Source organism: Sapajus apella, unplaced genomic scaffold, assembly GCF_009761245.1.
Source record: "Sapajus apella isolate SASKATOON/1434 unplaced genomic scaffold, GSC_monkey_1.0 scaffold24, whole genome shotgun sequence".
In the NCBI taxonomy this organism is placed as follows: Eukaryota; Metazoa; Chordata; class Mammalia; order Primates; family Cebidae; genus Sapajus; species Sapajus apella.
Window position 1 is genome coordinate 9035188 of NW_022436964.1, and position 21769 is coordinate 9056956.

Genomic DNA, 21769 nt, shown 5'->3' on the forward strand with positions numbered 1-21769 from the left:
AATATGCAGCCAACAAACATATGAAAAAATGCTCATCATAATTTGTCATTAGAGAAATGCAAATCAAAACCACATTGAGATACCATCTCATGCCAGTTAGAATGGTGATCATTAAAAAATCTGGAGACAACAGATGCTGGAGAGGATGTGGAGAAATAGGAACACTTTTACACTGTCGGTGGGAGTGTAAATTAGTTCAACCATTATGGAAGACAGTGTGGCGATTCCTCAAGGATCTAGAAATAGAAATTCCATTTGACCCAGTAATCCCATTACTGGGTATATACCCAAAGGATTATAAATCATTCTATGATAAAGACACATGCACATGTATGTTTGTTGAGGTGCTGTTTATGATAGCAAAGACCTGTAACCAACCCAAATGCCCATCAATGATATACTAGACAAAGAAAATGTGGCTCATATACACCATGGAATATTATGCAGCCATAAAAAATGATGAGTTCGTGTTTTTTGTAGAGACATGGATGAATCTAGAAACCATGATTCTCAGCAAGCTGACACAAGAACAGAAAATCAAACACTGCATGTTTTCACTCATAGGTGGGCAATGAACTATGAGAACACTTGGGCATAGGGGAATGACACTCGCTGGGCGAGGTGGGGGGTGGAGGGGAGGGGAGGGGTAGGGACAGCAGGGGATGGGGAGGATGGGAAGAGGTAACACCGGGAAAAATGCCTGATGTAACAACGGGGGGTGGGGAATAGAGACAGCAAACCACGATGGCATGTATGTACCAATGCAACAATCCTGTAGGATGCAAGATGTGCACATGTACTCCAGAGCCCAAAGAACAATAAGTACAATAAAAAAAAATCCACAAAATTAAAAAAAAAATCAAAATACTATTAAACCTTCTGAACTAACAAGAACGTTCTGAGGTACCACAACACAGAAAGTTTTTTTCCCCCCTCTCTTTTAAGACTACAGTATTTTCTCTCATTCTGAAATTGTCCATAATTTTTAGAAGCATCTTTGAAAACAAGGAGGCAATCTCCTACTTTATCAGAAAGGCAAGACTCATGATGAGACACTCTCAAAGTGGCTGTAGAGCTCAACACAACCCAAACCAAAGAGACTCAAACCCATGAAAAAAAGGTTAAAAAAAAAGGAAGATTTTCAGAGGAACAGAGAATTCTTGTAGTCTTGGGAGCAGAATAATTTCATTCCATTCCAGTATCTGGGAGCACAGTAGAGTGGAATTTGTTGTAACACACGTTCTTATGTATCCTGTAGGCAAAGGATGGCCTGAGGGTCCTACTAGCTGTTACAGCAAAGTTATTTCTTTTTCTTTTTTTTTTTTTTGAGACAGAGTCTTGCTGTGGTGCTCAGGCTGGGGTATAGCAGCATGATCTCAGTTCAGTGCAACCTCTGTCCCCCAGGTTCAAGCAATTCTCCCGCCTCAGTTTTCTGAGTAGCTGGGACTATGAGCGCGTGTCACCATGCCCGGCTCATGTTCGTGTGTTTAACAGAGATGGAGTTTTGCCATGTTGGCCAGGCTGCTCTTAAACTTCTGACCTCAGGTGATCTGCCTGCCTCAGTCTCTCAAAGTGTTGGGATTACAGGTGTGAGCCACTACGCCTGGCCATAGGAAAGTTATTCATGATCAAACTAGTCACATTTGGATAAGAGATCTGGATACTTTATCTGTTTCTATGTTTTGTGCGTCATTTCACTTATTTTTATTTATCCCCCACAACCTTTTTTCTGAGATAAGGTCTCATTCTGTTGCCCAGGCTGGACTGTAATGGTGTGATCGTAACTCACTGCAGCCTTGAACTCCTGGGCTCAAGGGATCCGCCTGCCTCAGCCTCCTGAGTAGCTAGGACTATGGGGTGTATTCGTTTTCTTTTCTCTTAGTTTCCTGGGAAGGTTTTCAAGTGGCAGAGAGGCCAATGGTAGAAGCAGCATCACAGAAGGAACCACAGTCCTACCCATGATCTCAGATATCTACCATGCAGGTAGATATCTGGAATGTAGGGAAAGCAGGCTGGAGAAAAGCTTAGGATCTAGTTTTCTCTAATGTTCCCATGACTGAGTAAATACAGTAATCTAATGATATTCAGAGAAACAATAAATTTCTCCTGATAGTACAGGGATAGCTAGGACATGCACTTATATAGGGACTGGCGGATTGTTGCAGCTTTTCATCTGAAGGCTCAGCCTATCCAGTTATTGAATGAACCCTGACTGGTTACGCATATCCAGTGAGTAAGGCAGTGTCCTGAGTCATAACTCAACCTAGAGCTGTGGCTTTCTCTCCGCTCCTCTTAAAAGAGACTACGTTCTAGATCTGGCTCCTTAACTTGTGATAGTAAAGGCTGAATCTTAAAACTACTAATGTTCAAGTGCTGTTGAGAATTAACAGTGTAAGAGGAGATTGCAAGGGGTGAGGCTGAGTAAATGAGCGATGCACATTTACAAGGATTAGGCTTAGCTTTAGAGCAATTGCAGCCTTTATGCACTGGAGAGTTATTAGAGCTCCTATCTGCAGTTTCTTGGTTTTAGATACGTTTCACACTAAGCTGGAAACCGATGCTTGCTGATGCTTTTGATTCTCAGATCTCTTCCCAGAATTTTCAGCTTTATTTACCGGCAAAGACTGGCCTGTACAACAAACCAATGGAGTTACCAAAAAGAGGTCTGTTCTTCCTGAGTTTATCAGATAGTTTACCATTTTGTACCCACAGTTGGAGAGACTGTCAACATCTTAAAACAGTGGATTTTCCAGGTAGCCTGTATGTTAGGAACTTCCTTCTACTCATCACAGTTTTGGCAAAAATAGATCTTTAAAAATGCTCAAAATGAAAAGAAAAAAATTGTAGTCTTTCAATGTGTTATGCAGTCCAAAGTGATCTTATCTCAGGCTATTTGATGCATAGAGCAAGATTTTTGCATTTCAGTTTAAATCGTGATTAAAAGAACTGCTTTTAAAAAAATAATAGTGTTTTAGTAATATCTCAAGAACTGAGTATCACCTAATTCTATGTAGCAACAGTTACAGTATCAGGTTGCCAAGTTTTAGTTTGAGATAGCTTTGTGGGGAAGCACGGTAGAGGAATTCCTGATGATTTTTCCTTTAATATTTTGTGGACAGAAACATATTCCAGAGAAACAATCTACAATTTCATAATTAAAACAATATATTTTCTAAAAATCCTGGGTAGAGTTCACCAAATTAAAAACACAGACATTTAATTGAGACTTCTGCTGCCAGAACACTTTATGAAAAGCTGCGAAGTGAGAATTTAATAGGATAAGTGCCAGTTCCTTGCTAAACACCAATTTTTAACACCTTAAAAGATGTACTATGTTGAAAATGACTTCATATTTAACCTTGTCAAAAAGAAAGAAATTCAAATGTTCACGGGGGCTTGGATGTCTCTCAATGTCAAGACTTGGGCAAGAAGTCATCAAGAGACAGGGCACCATATCCAGAGGCCCCGCGTCCTTCGCCCAGTTTCAATTCAACACATGACTTAGCAATTTACTGTATCCATGTTATATTCAGGTCCAACTGCCTTAACATAGGCTCACCGTCTTACAGAGGGCAGCTGTGAACGCTGGGAAACTACCTGCATCCTGAGAATGAACTAGCACGGTTCTCACTGCAACCTCTGAGCCTCTTCATTATCCTTTTATTCCATCCCTGTCACTGGTTATTGCTCTACATCAGGGTGCAGCCAGATGAATGGGCCTTTCCCTTCCTCCCTAGGGCGGAGGTGCAAGGCTCTTTTTAGAAAACCGCTTGTGTCATTAGTTCAGTTCCTTTCTCTTGTGACCCTCCTGCAGGGAGAGCCTCCGAGAATAGGCCTTCAATCCCTATTCTAAAATTGGACAAGACATGTTTGGAATTCAAAATTTTTTCAGAGCTGGTACCCATAACATATATGACACAAAATCTCCAGCAAGGTCTGGACCAGCACCTCACAATCAAATACATGAATATCTCACAATGAATTTTATAAATATTATAAATAGCCTCAAGTGAGTTTATGGCAAACTTTGCCAAAAAATGAATTCTAGTGTTAAATTTGCAAAAGAACATTGAGTTTTCCTGGCATTTTGGATTTTAAAATTGAGGACAAGGGATTTTAGATCTATATTATTAGGTTTTCAAAAAGTTAAGACAAATTTACCTATTTGTTTTTCGAGAAAAAAGAGATGGGGAACTATTTAGAAGTAGCCTGACAGGGTCTTTCACAGTCATCTTTTTGACTTAGAATTTGACTGTATTAAACAGGATTGGAGATAAGTGGGTGGTCCTTGTCCCTGGCATATTTTATTCTGCAGAGCCAGTCTGTGACTGTACTACTGTCGTGGAATCTGAGCTGCCTAGTCGTGCTTCAGAGAAAGGGACCAGAAATGGGCAGGCCTGACCTCTCTGGGACCCTCAGGAACATTCCCAGACTAGAATAAAAACCTCAACAAGGCAAGAGTGTTGGAGCCATGTGGCATGTGTGCACTATGACTCCATAACCAAGTCATTATACAGTATGATTTTTTTAAGCATGTAAAACCAAAACCTTATCATCTTCTTAACATAAGGGATTTTTTTTTTTTTAAGCCCAAATCTTTGAAGTTTTAAAGGTGGGACTGGGAAGATTATACTCTAGGTTGTCATGCTAGGGGCCATATACAAGGGAAGGGGTATATTTTCCCTGAGATCAGGGGTTGTCACCAGTGAAGACATATAGAGATCAAGGCTTACTTGGCTTCCAGTGCCAGTGCAATGATGCCTGCAGCCATGGGGGCTGAGGCTGACGTCCCAGTGTGGTTGTCTGTGCAGCGCTGCCTCAGATCTGTAGTGATCTGGAAGACAAAGTGAAAAGTTTAGATCCCTGAGGCCAAGATGAGTCACCTGCAAGCAGAAAGAAATATACTCATAAAAATGCAATGGACATATATGTTAATTATTTGTTTTAAATTCCTTGTTCCTACACTCCTGTAAATCATATCACTTCCAAAGGATTGCCTGCGTAGATCAACTCTGAAAAGGGAAGGGTTTGGAAACCAAACTCCATTACTGTTAAAACCAGGGTCAAAACCAGGGTTAGCCTATGGATGAAAACAGAAAGACTGTGCAAATACCTCTTTAAATTCTGCTCTGGAAGCAGCTTGCTTGCTTCTCCCTAGTGCCAGTTCTGGTTAAAACTGAAGTTCTTTCTTTGCCCCAATATTTAAAAATAATCAAACGCACTGCATTAAATCCAGACACTGAGCAGGCATTGGGTAACATGTGGAATAGAAGTACACAGTCCCTGCAGCCCAGCACTGTTACCTTGGGGAACCACAGATTTCAAGCCAAAAGTATGCTCTGCCATAGAAAGAACCTTTGGTTGTGGACCTGTTTCTAGAATCAATAGAAATGTCACATGGATGAACCAAGACTTCCTCAAAGACATAACATGGATACGAAAAATCAGGCTGAAGCCAGCGTACTTGATATGCAATTACAGCGCTAAGTGTACGCTTGGATGTTAGAGAAGATTCGTTATTTCTCCATTTTATTTTTAATCATAATGTGAGAACTAGGTCATTTGAATCCTCTTGGCTTAAATCCAGTCCACTTCAGCTGTGATGGAATAATATTACCATCCAGCAAAGGCAATGTTTCTCAGCCTTTGTTTCATTATTTTTCTAACTAAGGAAAAAAATACATTAAATTAAAATTCTCCCTAAATACTATAAAACAAGATTCTAGAAACCATGATAATAGCTCTAAGATTTTTAAAATCCTCCCTCTTGGACAAGAATCCACTTTTGCCCCCTTGGGGATAGCATCACCTCTGGGGGAGTGCAGAGGCTGTGAGAGGAGTTAGTGGTCTCACTGAAGTTACTGGATGACCATTAGCTATATATAATGAGATCAATATACATCAAGGCAAGTATATTACTTATAAGAAAACTGTCATGAAAGGTCAGCAGGAAGGTGAAGGGGGATCCAGGCGGTTGGAGAAAAAAAAAAAAGCCCTGTCCTTCAAAGTGTGTCCTTCAAGAGGAGCGTGAAAATTAGTTACATTTGGTTTGGAAAGAAATTTGATCTTCACAGGAACAAAGTGCTATATAGATCCTTAGAGATGAACTTTAGAAGTTTATTCTATGTCACACAAAGATGTCTAAGTGGACTCCTCTCATGGATCTCGATAGGCATTCTGGCTGATTTAGTTTCACATGAGACCCTAAGTTCTTACTATCCTTTCTTTGTTCCGTTTGACTATACTAACGTTATCAGATTATCTGTACTAGATAGGTGTGGGTGCTGATATAAAAGAAGTGAAAGAGTGAACAAAGATCTATAGAGTTACATAGATATGGTGGTGGGGGAAGGGGTGAAACCTTTCACAACATTTTCCTGAATGAATGAATGGTGTGCAGGAACCCTGAAGCAATCTACTGAACCTCCCCATCTGATGCTTGCAGAATGTTTGGGTAAATAGGGCCCCACCTACTTCTATGTGAAGAAACTGTCTGGACTTTTCATTGTTGACTTTAAAAAGGCATTTTTTTATTGTGTTAAAAAAACATATAAATTTACTCTCTGAACAACTTTTATGTGTACAATGTTGTTAACCGTATGTACAAGCTTGCACAGTATCACTAAGCTTTTTCATTTTGCAGAACTCAAACTCTGTACCCACTGAACAATTCCTCATTCTCCCTCCGCATACCTCCTGGCAACCACCATTCTTCTTTCTATTGCTATGTGTGTGATTCCTCTACATACCTCATGTAAGTGGAATCTACAGTATTTGTCTTTTCATAATAAGGTTATCTTACGTAGCATAATGTCCTCAAGGTTTATACATGTTGTAGCATATGATGGGATTTCCTTCTTTTATCAGGCTGAATATATTCCATTATGCCACATTTTTCTTTATCCATTTATCTGTTGATGGACACGTGGGTTGTTCAGCTATTGTGAATAAGGCTGAAAATGCACATGGGTGTGCAGAAATCTGAGATCCTGTTTTCTTCTCTTTCAAATCGATAATTCCAGAGGAGGAATTGTGGATTGTTAAAAGCGATTGCTGCCTTAATTGAAATTATGGGTGATTTTGCAGCCTGATTTTCCAAAGCCCTGGTCCCTAAGTCAATGCATGAACACACCCAAAGCAGCTTGTTTCCAGGCGTCCAGATCTGCTTTGAGATGACCTTTCCTGCATTATTCCTATTTTACTTCACCCCATGGTCACATTCCTTTGTCCGAGTTTTGTTTTTTTTCAATGACTGGTGCCTGGATTCAAGGTTTTTCATGATGTTTTCCCACTTGGCTCTCCTTGCTTATTCTTCAGCTGCACCAGACACTTTTAATGCACAGAAACAAATCCAGAATAAACACTCCAAGTGTATGCAGCATTTTTGAGTCTAATAAATAACCACCTTCAGCCAACCTCAAATGTGAACAAGCAAAGTTTTATGATCTTGCATTTGCAAAAGGAATATGCTCCGTCTGTATAGTGACAAGGTATCTGTGCATACATCATATGCTTTAATATAAAGCTACTTAGTACATTTATATATAAATACCAATAAATGCTATTAATATAGGCAAGTCTGTGTAATTCCAAATCCCCATTGTGTTATAATTTTTTTCAATCACTTTAAACGAAACTTGAGACTGGTGAGTAGGGCTGGATGGGGTGGAGGAGAAACGTGAGGGAAAGAGTTACCCCTTTAAGTTAAAAGGAATGGGGAGAAAAGAAACAAAAACATCCCCACTCCCTTCTCATCCTGCTTGAAATGGAAATTCCAGCTGGGTCATTTCAAGAGGAAGTTACTATCAGAGGTGGCAATATTTAGGTGTAAATTACTGGAAAGATCTAGGGAAGGGTTTTCGTCATTAAGAGAAGCCACAGAATTGGAGTTTTTGTGTCTATCTTTAGAAATAAAAGGCAAAGACCACCAAAGAGCAGGCAATCTTGAAGAAAAATGATGTTATGCAAACTGGAACCAGATGGAATCTCCCCATTAATCACAACACATGAATATAGGATCTGACTGTGTAATTTAAAGGCAAGTTGCACTCAATGGTCGGCCCACTACGTGGGGCAGGGAGTACAGAGATTCTACATGCAAGCACTTTCACTTTACATTCCATTTTAAAGAATAACTCAGAATTTGGTCTAAATCCTGATGGCACAGGCTCCAAATTCTCCCAATTCACTACACAAATCAGAAACAGAATTTTTCTCCAAAGAACTTCTCAGATTGCTCAAGAAAATATTATTTGTGCCCATCAGAGTGATGGAAACTGGAAGACATCAGGCCCTGAGCCAGATCAAAGCTGTCCTGATCAGCAAATTAGATTTTCAGCATCTCTCAGGATCAGTAGCAGATGGTTTTTTGGACTCCACTATGTTAGGGATATCGTCTTCCTTTGGTGAGAAGGAGCGGGTATTGTTCAGGTTTAGACAGCCTCCACTAAGATGAACCATCACTTTTTCTCATCCTAAGCAATTATTTCCTAATATTTCATATTTCATTACTTGTTCTGATTGGACCTTTGATTTTAGCCTGTTGATGTAATTCTCCAGGGAATCTCAGTTCAGGTTGACTTTGGCCATAAGTGACAAGCTTTTACGGCAGCCCCACAGTCAAGAGCTTTTCTCTCTCCTTGATATCTAGTGATCTGTTTCACTTTGAAGGTGTCATATTGTCTCATATCTGCTAAAAGAGCAACTGAACAGATATTTTTAAAACATGAAATGATTTTACTTGTCTGTTAGGTTGAATTTGTTTCTGGTGTTGATTTTGATTTGAACTACAATTGTGCCAGGAAAGCTGTTTCAGACACAGCTATGGGGGAGAAGGGCAGAAACTAAATCTTAAATGTGTCAATGACTAAAATAGAAGAAGCTGATTTATTAAGCTCAGTAAAATAAAAAAGAACTAAAGACTAAAGAAAGCTTTTTGTGTCCACAGAAGCCACAAAGACTGGGGTAAAATTCAATCACGACTGACAAGTCCATATGAAATCCCACTCCCGTGTTGCTAAAATAATCTGTAAATGTGAAGTACAAATAGAAGATTTTGCTTACAAATGGGGGTTACTATTACTAAAGAAGAATCCCATCTTATATCACCTGGGTATCTCCATATTGTTCCGTTCAGTTCCATGTACCAAGAGGCACAATATTTATTTGCTAAGGTGAATCCCTAAAATCAAGCTCCTTTATATTCATTTCATTCTATACTTCAACTCTTTCATTCATTAGGAAACACTCAAGGTCACTTCTTCTACCACCATCCAAACAAAGCCTGCAGAAATTTGTAGTCAACCTACAAAAACTGTGTGTGTATACATGTACATACAATCCAGGGTTTAAAGTACAGCTAACATTCTCACAAATACTACAGGTTTAGTATCCTTCACCCAAAATGCTTAGGAGCAAAAGTGTTTCAGCCCCAATTTAGATTTTAAATTTTGGGAGATTTTGGAATATCTGCATTATACCAGTTCAGCATCTCTAATCTGAAAACTTGAAATGCTCCAAAATCTCAAACTTTTGGGATGCCAAAATGACACTCAAAAGAAAATGCTCATTGGAGTACTACAGATTTTGGATTTCTATGTTAGGGATGCTTTATCTATCACCAGCTACCACCAGCTTCGCTGCTTCTTCTAAAACTACCACAATGAGCAACTTGCAATGAGTGAGGCAATGCCCAAGAGGTATTTGTGTGTGTGTATAAAATGATACATAAACCCACAGTAGCACTGCAAGGAAGATATTTTATTATTTATTAGCTAAGGAAATGGAGGCTCAGAGGGGTTAAGTAACTTGCCAAAGGGCAAACAGCTACAAAAGGGCTGGTAAGTGGTAAAGATATCAAATCCCAAAATAGCAGTAAAAAAAAAAAAAAAAAAAAAAGGCTGAGTTACAAAGTATAGTCATTCACGAAAGCAAAGGCAACAACAATGGCGGAAATGCCTGGTGGCCGGGCCCAAGTCAGCAAGAACGCGTGGAGGCTCCCCTCAGGCTGTTAAAATGAGACCTTTTCAGAAGCAACGTTTCCTTTTCGCTTTTTAACATTCTCAAGAGAACATGTGTCAAACTTCCAAACAAACTAAACACATCTGGATTCGCTAGACTCTGACTCATGAAAAATAATGGCATTTTCTAAGTCAAAAGAAGAAATGGAGAGATGAGAGAGAGGAACCCAGCACAAATGGTGAATGCATTTGAAAAATGAATCGGGTGGTAGAAGAGGAGAGAGAGGAGAGAGCAGAATATTTCTGCAAAAGAAAATGTAGGGCTCTGCTTAGAAGCATTATAAGCAGTAAGATAATTCCCCCGCGTAGAATTTGTTGTTCAGGCCAACTCTGAGATACCCCAGGCGGCAGCAACTCTGTTTTGAACACAAATAAATAAAATGACATCAGGAGAGGGATAAGCAAAACATGTATTCTCCCAACTTTGACTCTGAGAACCCCTCCCAGGAGGAATGTGATAGACCCTATGTCCCAATCACTAAGATAAATTACTAGGGGGGAAAATGTCAAAGTCTGAAAAATCCCCAAAGAAAGAGATAATTTAATGATGGGAGGGACTGGAGGGAAGGGGGAGCCTTATTTATAAAACAGAACTTGAGAGAAATGTCTGGAGCGGGTGAGGGGTATAGACAGGATCTTTTAGGCTTTTTGACACAAAAAACAGGTTATATGAACAGCTTTATCATGTAGCAGGATTCCTGCTGGCAATTTTCTATGCTAAATGTCCTGTCAAATAACGTTTGACTTTTACCAACCTACCAACAGAAGAAGTTTCTCTGAAAGACACAGAGCAGCTCCCTGTCTTCTGTAGCTATATAAACAACTTGTGAAGCCTCCATCCCTCCAGATGTTTGCTAGTCATTTATACATGAATATTTATTGAGCTCAGGCTCTGGAAAGGAACAAAACACAGTCTTCATCCTCAAGTAGTTTCCATTGTAGCATGAAAAAACAGACAGTAAACAAGAAAATATGTACTACCATGTGAAGTAGCTATAAGCGCACTAGAAATAACTGAATTGGGTAAAGGGGTAGAGAGTGGTGGAGGGGTGTGCCCCTATTTTAGAAAAGGTGATGAAGAACATCCTCTTTGAGGTGGAATTTGAGGGGAGACATCAATGAAGTGATATTTGGTAGCAGAGTGTTCTAACAGAGGGCACTCTGCACTTCAGAGAGCTCTGATTTGAAAAATCAGACAAAAGCCATGACCTTGGGGGCTCAGCACTAATGCTGCTGCCACAGTAACTAGCAACTCAGCTTTAGTTTTTTGCAAGAGGTTCAACTGTCTGAGGGAGTATGAAAAAGGAATGAAATTCAAAATGAGTAGACTAAATAGTGAAAAACAATGGAAGCGTATATATTCTAAATGCTTCTTTATGACTCTGAAGAGAACACGGAACAGGTAAGAAAAGCACTGTTCTTTCATATAGCCCCATACTGGATGTCCCTAAGATGTATCAGGGCAGAACAGCACACTGGTTACCAGATGAGTTTGGGGATCCGTCCTGACTTTGACTGGAATCCAAGCTCTATGATTTACTAGCTGTGGTTTTTGTTTGCTTGTTGGTTTTAACTTTTCAAGCTTTAGTTTTCTTGTCTGTAAAGTAGGAGCACCATGATCTTTCTGCATAGGGTTTCCCAAGAATACAATGAGATGTTGCATTTGACGTGCATAGCACAGTGTCAGACACAAAAGAGGGGACAAAAAATGTGATATTTTCAACATGTTAATATATAAATGTATTACTTGCAAGACACGTAATAAAATGTGAACAATTACGTTAATAAAAACATTCTTTCATTATATGACTTTAAAATAGCCATTTTAAATGATTTCTATTTGGCTTATGAGAGAGCTGCTTTCATTGCAATCTCTATACTGTGAATGCTTCCTTTGCTATAATAAGATATAAGGCCGATCCACATCTACTAAAGCATGAATGCAACACCAAGGTCCACAACTGTGCTAGCAGTAACAGCAGGAAACCAAAGGACAGGGACTTCCTTATGTTTTGAAACCCAGGGCAAGGTTTTCCTGCTTGCTTATCATGAAAAGTCATTTTTTACAGAACAAGTAAAATTTATTTCACAAAAATGCTCTCCCAGAAGCAGGGTGGAGATTTTTTTTCCTCTCTCCTCAGCAACTGTCTTGGTTCAAATCACAAAGGTGCTCTATGAATGAAGAATGACAACAGTGCTCTTCTGGAGAGGCTGCTGGTGACAAAAGGAAATGAGTGCCTCAGGGAAGGGGGCCTAGTAGAAAGACAGGCTCTACCATTCCTGTTAACACTCAATCATATACACCACTAACAGGATGCGGGCATCACTGAGGGACAAAAGCCGTTTGGGTTCAAAGCCTGGTGAAGGAAAGGTCCCAGGCGCAACACAGGATTGTTATTCCGATATCTAGAAGGAAAAGGGGTCAGCTGGACCATGAAAGGCTGATGTTGCTGTCAGCTCCATCATGTTCAAACTGTTAAGACGTTCCCAATCAGAGTGTCTTTCTTTACGGGATGGGTGAAACAGATCGCAGTGTTTTATAGGTTGGAAAAACTGAGGTATGACAAATACCTCTCTTAATAGCAGCTGGAAAAATGCCCTAACCTCCCAGGATGCAGAAAGCGACAGGAGCTTAGGCAACAATGCCACTGGCCATGCACTGAGCTGCTCCTGTGTACCAGGCTCCAGGTACCTTAACTCGGTATTTTATTATCTTCATGGAAATCTCTGAGGTCAGTGCTGGTATTATCTCCATTTTACAGATGAGGCAATCAAGACTCCATGAGGGTTGTTTATCCACTGAGTGGTCTCTCTGAAGCTAGAGACTAATATAAACAGCTTCCAAATTTCTTCTCGGAGATTCAGGCAAAATAAGGGAATCTAAGAGCTAGTGAAAATTTGCTAACATAATCTCACAAAAACAGAAGAAAGGCATTAAACAAAAAGGAGGAAAAAGATATAAGTTAAATATATGGAGTGAGTCAGTGAAGGCTTTGATATCACAAGCAAAAACTGGGGAAAAGTATGTGGCCTCATGAAGGATGCTGACATTTAGTCACGGTGTCCACTTTCCCTAGTAAGCTCTCTCCCTGCCCACAGAATGCATCGATTTGTCCACCCATGGGAGAATCCTAAATGACATGCCTGCCACGGGAGTCACAGCAGCAACCACACAACCATAGCAAATCACAATGAAGGGCCCAGGAGGGGTAAGTTGAGAGAGTAAAACTCACAGCAATGATTTTGCAGGCCTTCTGTACACAAGGTGTTCTATCATCTGGACCAAGACAACCTTTTTACCGTGAGACTATGTGCTTCTCTTACAGAAGGCATTTATAAAAGTTAACAATACCCTCCCCACAGCAATCACCCCATAGAGAATAACAGGACTGACTCAATGGGCACAATTAGTTTGAGGCAATAGTGAGTTTGACTTATGATGATTTCAGATGCTAGAGGTAAAAGATGAGAACCCTTACTCCACAGTTTTCATCAGGAACTTCACGATGCAGGACTGATGGATGTCACTCCATACTAGTGGACGTTGACCATGAGTTAGAAGACACAAGGTCTTCTTATTTAAAAGCAAAGAGAGATTTCTAGATTATAGTATTTCTTTAATGAAGGCAAAATTTCACTGGGGCATCACTTTCCAGTTAAGAAAGCCAGAAACTTCAAAGGCAAAGCTCATCTCCGCATTTTCACCTTTTATATTTTACTTAGTGCTTTGGAGTTATGCTTACTGATGAATGATGAAAGTACTAAGAAGTGGAATTGGGTGCATATATTTAAACCCAGATGTTGTGGAGCCATTAGGGAAAGACGGGACATGGATACAGGGAGACAATTTTTACCCAAATCAATCTATAAAATGTAACTAAAGAAGGTAGTAAACAGAAGGTGAAAAATCAAACATAAAAATCATAGAACAACCAAGAATCAAGAGGAACATAATGGATGTGGATTAAGACTTGCACAAAGGAGATACAGTCCTATCCCCTATAGACTGCGGGAAAGGCAGATGTGGCACCAACAGAGTGACCCCAACTTGCATAGATCTGTTAGAGCCAAAAGCAGGGTCTTAGCTAAATGTTAAAAAGTGTCAGCTTTTTAGCTTAGCTCTACCTTCAAAAGACAAATCCTGAGACAGTTTACAAAATCATCATCAGGAAAAAGAACACAGTACAAAGGTGTTTGAAATTGATAAACAGCAGCACAGTGCTGGACAACCCCCAAAAGGCTAGAGCTATCCTAAGCACTGAAGGCGCAGGCACGGTGCTAAGCACTTTTTACTGTCTTCCTCATTATTCTGTAATCACTCCATGAACTATGTGCTACTAAATGCCCTCTTTGCATATATAAGTATGTTGAGACAGATTAATTTGTCCAAAATTACTCAACTAGCAAATAGCTCACAAGTGAAGGAAACTCATGCAGGCTGAGCCTGCCACATGAACTCTTAATCACACTGGTTGTTTGCCTAAAGTGCAGGATACGTTGGTAAACGGGGGATCCCCTACAACTTCTGTGCTTCTCCATCGAACACATTTTGTGCTGCCTATGAGAAATGCACCTTTGGGAGGCTGAGGAGGGCAAGAGATCGAGACCAGCCTGAACAACATGGTGAAACGCTGCCTCTACTAAAAATACAAAAATGAGCTGGGCATGGTGGCATGCACCTATATTCCCAGTTACTTGGGAGGCTGAGGCAGGATAATCCCTTAAAACCCAGGTGGAGGTTACAGTAAGCTGAGATCACACCACTGCACTCCAGCCTGGCAACAGAGTGAGACTCCATCTCAAAAAAAAAGAAAAGAAAAAGAAACACGCCTTAGCCAAGTGCAGTGGTGCATGTCTGTAATCCCAGCACTTTGGCAGACTGAGGCGGGTAGATCACTTGAGGTCAGTAGTTTCAGAATGGCCTGGCCAATGTGGTGAAACCCTGACTCTACTAAAATACAAAAATTAGCTGGGCACGGTAGTGCATGCCTATGATCCCAGCTACTTGGGAGGCTGAGGCAGGAGAACCGCTTGAATCCACGAGGTGGAGGTTGCAGTGAGCTGAGATTGCGCCACTGCACTCCAGCCTGGGCGATAGTTAGACTTTGTCTCAAAAAAAAAAAAAAAGAAGAAGAAACACAACTTTTATAGAGGTTTAGTTCATGTTAACTAAGCATAGTTTCGATGAAATTCTGAGTTTCCTTATGCACTTTTGTTTTTCGCACTTAGAAACCAAAGCACTAAGGAGCACAGGGCTGAGTCAGGCATAGACTCCAGTCTCTTCTCTGTCACTAACTCACAATGTGAACGTGAACCAATCATATATCCTCAATGACTGAAGCTTAATCACGTCTAAGGCCACATTAAATGTTGCAATGTGATGACCGGACAAGTATTTTCAGTTAGTAATGTTTACACCTTCTTGTATTATCAGCTAATCTAATTTTCGATTACCATGTATTACTTGTATCTATTTATGGTTCTCCCTTTGTATTTGAACATTAAATAAACAGATTGTGATGGGCATGCAAATGTCACGTACGATTTTCTTATCGTAGGACTCCCCACTGCTGTAGGTTGTGGCCAGTGTAGATGAACACTCTTCCAGGTACCAAGGTTTCTTTCCACTTTCTGCAGTGCTGCTGATGGAGATGGTGTAGATGCTGTTGGTGTAGCCATCACAGGAGCAGTGGTCTTTGCTCCTTCCGCCATTTCCAGATGCCCAAACAAACACGGAACCAAGTCCTCTCCGCCCCTGTGCACAAACAGAGAAAGCTAAATGATGGTGTGAAATTACTCTAAATGAAGAGGTCAACATCAACTGAGCCAAATCGTGTATCTGCAGGTGGGGTGTGTTGCTATCTTAATATGCTGGGCTTAAGCGCCTTTTGGGAATGAAGAGGAGCTGCTTTTATAGACTAAAACGGTCAGAAAAGTTATAACAACACACATGATGACCAAAATGGCTAAACTTTACAGACCAAGCACAATTCAAAGCGTTTTACATGAACTGGATTGAATTCTTTCAACAACCCTGTGAGGCTGGCACAATTCCTGTCCCCATTATGCTGTAGAGAAACAGAGGTACAGAAGTAATTCAATTAAAAAAAATTTTTTAAAGGAAGTTAAGTAATTGTTCCTAACGTCATAAGCAATAAATGGTAGAGCCAAATTTGAACCCAAACAGTGAGACCTGAGAGTTGGGATATTATTAGTTGTAATTACCACAGTTATGTACTATTGTTTAAAACCTTCAAATCCGCCGTGAATTAGGTGCTATAATGCACCCTCGTTTACATCTGAGGAGTATGAGGTATAGAGAGGTTATGCCTCTGTGCTAAATCGCACTGTCAGTGAGTGTCAGAAGCAAGTACTAACTGTGCATTTCTTTCCATAGAACCGATCTCCCCATGCGTGGTGTAGACACGAATTACTGAGGGATGTTAATGGATGCTACCATAAATAAAAGGATTTCAAGGTCACATATGTTTGGAAATCCCTGAGTTAAACAAAATTAAGTGAGACTCTTTATTGCAAAATCTCTAAGAACCTTTAATAAATGAATGCTTATTGCAAAATTCTAAGAGCAGAACACAGTCTAAAGTAACTTTTCCACACTTATGTGACCACAGGTTCATTAACATTTTCTTAGAATGATAGAAGACAGTGTCACATTCTTCATGCCAAAACCTGGTAGCTAAAAATAACTAAAATAATTTCTTGTTTGGGCATGGTGGCTCATGCATGTAATCTGAGCATTTTGGGAGGCTGAGTTGGGCAGATCACCTGAGGTCAGCAGTTCAAGACTAGCCTGTCCAACATGGGAAAACCCCATCTCTACTTAAAATATGACAATTAGCCAGGCATGGTGGCACACACCTGTAATCCCAGCTACTCAATAGGCTGAGGCATGAAAATTGCTTGAACCCAGGAGGCAGAGGTTGCAGATTGCCCTGAGCCAAGGTCATGTCATTGCACTCCAGCTTGGGTGACAGAGTTAGACTCTATCTCAAAAAAAAAAAAAGAATTTCTTGAAGTCCTCAATAATAAGAAATAGAAGCAAAGTAGAATACAGACATACATGTGAAATGATGTCTGCAGGAGAAAACAGGGAATTAAGCAAAAATAAAGAGTATTTCTGGGAATAGCTATAGCGGAATCCCTAAGAAATGTTACAATTTTAAAGCTAGAAGGCACATTGGAGAACATCTAGGTCAAATCCATCATTGTGTATGAGGAAGTGAGAACTCAAGCCACAAAGCAGGTGATGGCGAAGACCCTTCCTTCTAGGCCCTAACTTTCTGGTCACCAGGTGGAAGGAAAAGCATTTGGGGGATGCTGTCTTAGAATTTCTGAAAAAAGTCAAAGCAAAAGAGACAACAAAGTCTGGAGTATCTGTGATAAACTCTTCCAGACCTTGAATCCTCAAGGAACAGAATATTTATGACATGATTTGATAGACCTGAACATTCATTTCTTTTTGTCCTTGAACTTGGAAAAAATGTTTTATGATTACCCAGGAATTGGAAATATTCAAGAAGAGAGAAGGGGATAAACTTTCAGTTGCTATTGCTGCTAGACAGCTGGGCCTGGTTTACCATCCCTCAACGTCCCATCAAAATATTCATGATATATAGAGAAAGGTGCAGAAATCACAAAGCCACCACAAACTGAGAATTTTGTTCAATGCTATGTTATTCTCCAGGAGGGATTATACATTGCTATGGTGGGGGTGGTCAGACTGAGACACCATGGTGCAAACCCATGTCTAGATCTCAGAGACAGAACACCAACCAAATGGAAAGAAAGAATGCTCTAACTCATCATCAATATGTTCTCTCTAACAGACACTGACGGGCTGTGCTAAAGGCAAAACTCAGGGTCCCACTGGGCCTCACCTGATGGATCAACAGAGCACATATAAGATTACGCAAAAACCCACCCAATTTAAACAGCGCCATAACAGATGATAGACAAAGACCCACAAAACAATGAAAAGCATATATTGTACAAGCACAAGCATATGTGTATATACATGTATGTAAAATTATGACAGTGCCCATGTATAAAATTCAATTAAACTATCTTTAAAAAGTAACTTGATTTTTAAAATATTTAATAAGAAAATATTTAGAAAATACTTTTGTGATAATGTAGTTATAAACATAGGATACAAAATGATATAGCAGTCTCAATTTAGGAAAAAATGCGTGTAGACTCCGTGTAGTGGTCAACACCTGTAATCCCAGTGCTTTGGGAGGCTAAGGCAGGACGATAATCTGAGGCCAGGAGTTAGAGACCAGCCTGGGCAATAGGGTAAGACCACATATTAACAAAAAATTAAAAATAAATAGCTGGGTGTGGTGCTGTATGCTTGTAGTCTCAGTTACTTTGGAGAGGTGGAAGGATTGCTTGGAGCCAGGAGTGTGAGGCTACAGTGAGTTATGATTGCTCCACTGCACTCCAGCTTGAGTGACAGAACAAGACCCTGTAGCTTAAAAAAAAAAGGGGGTGGGGGGTTGGACATGGTGGCTCACATCTGTAATCTCAGAACTTTGGGAGGTTGAGGCAGGCAGATCACAAGTTCAGGAGTTGGAGACCAGCCTGGCCAACATAGTGAAACCCCATCTCTACTAGAGATACAAATAATAATAATAATAATAAGCCAGGTGTGGTGGCACATGCCTGTTATCCCAGCTACTTTGGAGGCTGAGGCAAGGAAAATTGCTTGAACCTGGAAGGCAGAGGTTGCAGTAAGCCAAGATTGTGCCACTGCACTCCAGCCTGGGTGAGAGAGTAAGACTCCGTCTCAAAAAAAAAAAGGGCAAGACAAAAAAGGTGTGTATATACAGAAATCTATATGCATAAATTTAGATGCATACTATAAAGTGACAATGTAACTGAATATTTTTCAATTACATAAAGTATTTTTATTTTCTTTTTTATGTCAATCTTCCATGACCATGTATTACTTTTATAAAAATAAAAAAAGAATTAAATCTTCAAAAAGAAAAATGAATGATCAAATATAGAATTCAGGCTGAAGGAAATATGGTCTACATTAAATAATAAATACCTTTGTGCCTTTTGTGTAAAATGCCTTAAAAAAGAACTAAGTTTTTTTAAATTTATATAATCAGTATTAAATACCATAATATCTTATTTGATAATAATCTACATAGAGCTTCTACATTCAACACTTTATTTCACCCACATAAAAATTCTGAAATATAATTTGTTTTGTTTTCATTTCACAGAATATGAATAAACAAGATAAATATTCTCCCCCAAAAATAAATAAATAAAAATAAACACATTAATTCCACTACTAAGAGGGAAAACACAGATTCAATTCTTAAAAGATAATTTTACGTTATGGCCAAAAGGGGTTTTACTCATAGAAGATCCACTGGTTGTACTAAAAACGACAGAAGCTAACATTTCTAAAAAACCTTCTATGCGCCAACCGCTCTACAAACATTATTCTGCACAACCCAAGTTTACATTATCATCATTTTATAGACAGCAAACTTGGTCTCTCAGAATTGCTCACTAAGGGGCTGGGTGCAGTGGCTCACGCCTGTAATCCCAGCACTTAGAGACAAGCCTGAGCAACAGAGCGAGACCTTGTCTCTAGGAAAAAAATAAAAAATTAGTTGGGCATGGTGCCATGTGTGTGTTCCTGGCTTCTAGAGAGGCTGGGCGAGAGGATTACTTAAGCCCAGGAGGTCGAGGCTGCAGTGAGCTATGGTCACAGCATTGCACTCCAGCTTGGGCAACAGAGCTCAGAGAAAGACTGTCTTCAAACAAACAAAAAAAGAAAATGCCAGACCTTGAAAATTGACTGGAGCCACACCCTGAGCTATTAATCCTTACAATAGACTTCTTTTGGGCAAAAAGAAGGCTAATCGTTATTGCACCCTTTCTGGTCAAATCGCCCATGTCTTCATTGAAGCTTGGCCTTGGGATATAAGAGCAGAGCAGTCCTCAAGTTCTTTCTAGACTTGGTGGTAGGATTAGAACTGATAAAGGATGGATGCATGCCTTGCCCTCAAAGGGCAGGATGTAGTTTCAAACCCCCGAGTTGCCTGCAATCCCACCCTGAGGGGGGACTCCCTCAGAAGTGAGAACACAGGTCATTCTTTTCCAGCAGCACTCATAGAAGACACCACTAACGAGGGGCAATGGCATTGCTAAGGGGCTCTTTGGGGATCCACTGGGTTGAGAGAGTCCTGAGTTGAGAGGACAGTGGGGTGCTGCTGCCCTGAAAGTGTCCCTTTCAGACAGAGGTGATGTCCTTGTATTGAACAGATAATTTGAGGGAATTACTTTGTAATGGAGCATGGTGAAGGAAAACCTCGAAAGACAGTGTAGGGTCAATAACCATTCCCAGGCCTGAAAGGGCACAGAGAGAGAGGGGAGTCAATGGAGCTGGAGACAGGGGCGCTAACAGAAGGTGGTCAGGGGACACGCTAGCCTGTGTGGGCCCTACAGGCTGCGGGCAGGTGAATGCATACCTGAGCCCTCAATCTCCTCCTCTTACACTCCCAATTTCTTGCCAATGTTCCTCACTGGCCAAATCTCATCAGAAGCCAGTGGACCTGGGAGTAGAGATCAGTGTCCGCAGGCATAGAGCTCGTGAAGAGAAGGAGAGAAGAGATCTTAAGGGTTAAACAGGAGACACTGGAATTGTCCTGAAGGTGTGCCATGGATGGCATTGTATTCCCCCAGAGTCATATGCTGAAGCAATGAAGCTGAAGCCCTGAAGAGCAAAGTGGCTTTATTTGGAAGAAGGTTTTTCAGTGAGGCAATTAAGCTTAAATGAGGTCATAAGTATGGGGCCCCACAGGACTGGTGTCCTTATAAACAGAGGAAGAGACGCCAGAGCTCTCTCTGGCTCTGTAGTTCCCTCTCTCTGTCTCTGTCTCTGTCTCTGTCTCAGGGTGTGGGCACAGAGGGAAGGCCATGTGAAGACACAGCCAGAAGGTGGCTGTTTGCAAGCCGAGGAGAGCCAGGACCCAATTGTACAGGCATTGTGATCTTGGACTTCCAGCCTTCCAGCCTCCAGAACTGTAAGACAATGAATTTCCCTTGTTTAAGCCAGAGGTCCCCAAAGGAAATTGGTCTGTGGCTTGTTAGGAACCCGGCCATGAACAGAAGGAGGTGGGTGGTGGGTGGGCAAGCGAAGCTTCATTTGTATTAACAGTCACTCACCATCATTCACTTACTGCCTGAGCTCCACTTTCTGTCAGATCAGCTCTGGCATTAGATTCTCATAAGAGTTTGAACCCTCTTATGAACTGTGCATGTGAGGGATCTAGGTTGTGCATTTCTCATGAGAATCTAATGCCTGATGATCTATCACTGTCTTCCATCACCCCTAAACGGGACTATTTAGTTGCAGGAGAACAAGCTCAGGGCTCCCATGATTCTACATTATGGTGAGTTGTATAATTTCATTTTATATTACGGTGTAATACTAAGAGAAACAGAGTGCACAATGAATGTAATGTGCTTGAATCACCTCCCAATCCCCCGTTCCATGAAAAACTGACTTCCATGAAATCGGTCTCTGGGGCCAAAAATGTCGAGGACCTCTGGTTTAAGCCACCCAGTCTGTGGTGTTTTGTTCCAGGAGCCCAGGCTGACTAATAGGAGGAGAGAGGAAGAGAACAATGGCCTGCCCCACGTTGGATTCTGTGTGCTCTGCCACAGAACACAGAGGCTGCCATCATTCTACCCATGAGGCA

General features: G+C 40.7%; 1 protein-coding gene across 7 annotated transcripts in view; it reads right to left on the bottom strand.

Moving 5' to 3' along the window:
* The window catches only part of PCSK5 (proprotein convertase subtilisin/kexin type 5), a 463699-nt gene that overhangs the window by 247564 nt on the left and 194366 nt on the right, over positions 1–21769 (bottom strand). For all 7 annotated transcript variants that reach the window (XR_004272619.1, XR_004272620.1, XM_032290888.1 and 4 more), the window contains exons 8-9: positions 15562–15774; positions 4734–4834 (exon numbers count right to left, since the gene is read on the bottom strand). Coding sequence is in view for 5 of the 7 variants with exons in the window: in XM_032290888.1 (XP_032146779.1) it covers positions 4734–4834; positions 15562–15774 (314 nt within the window). In the remaining 2 variants the exon portion in view is untranslated. The remainder of the gene's footprint in view (positions 1–4733; positions 4835–15561; positions 15775–21769) is intronic.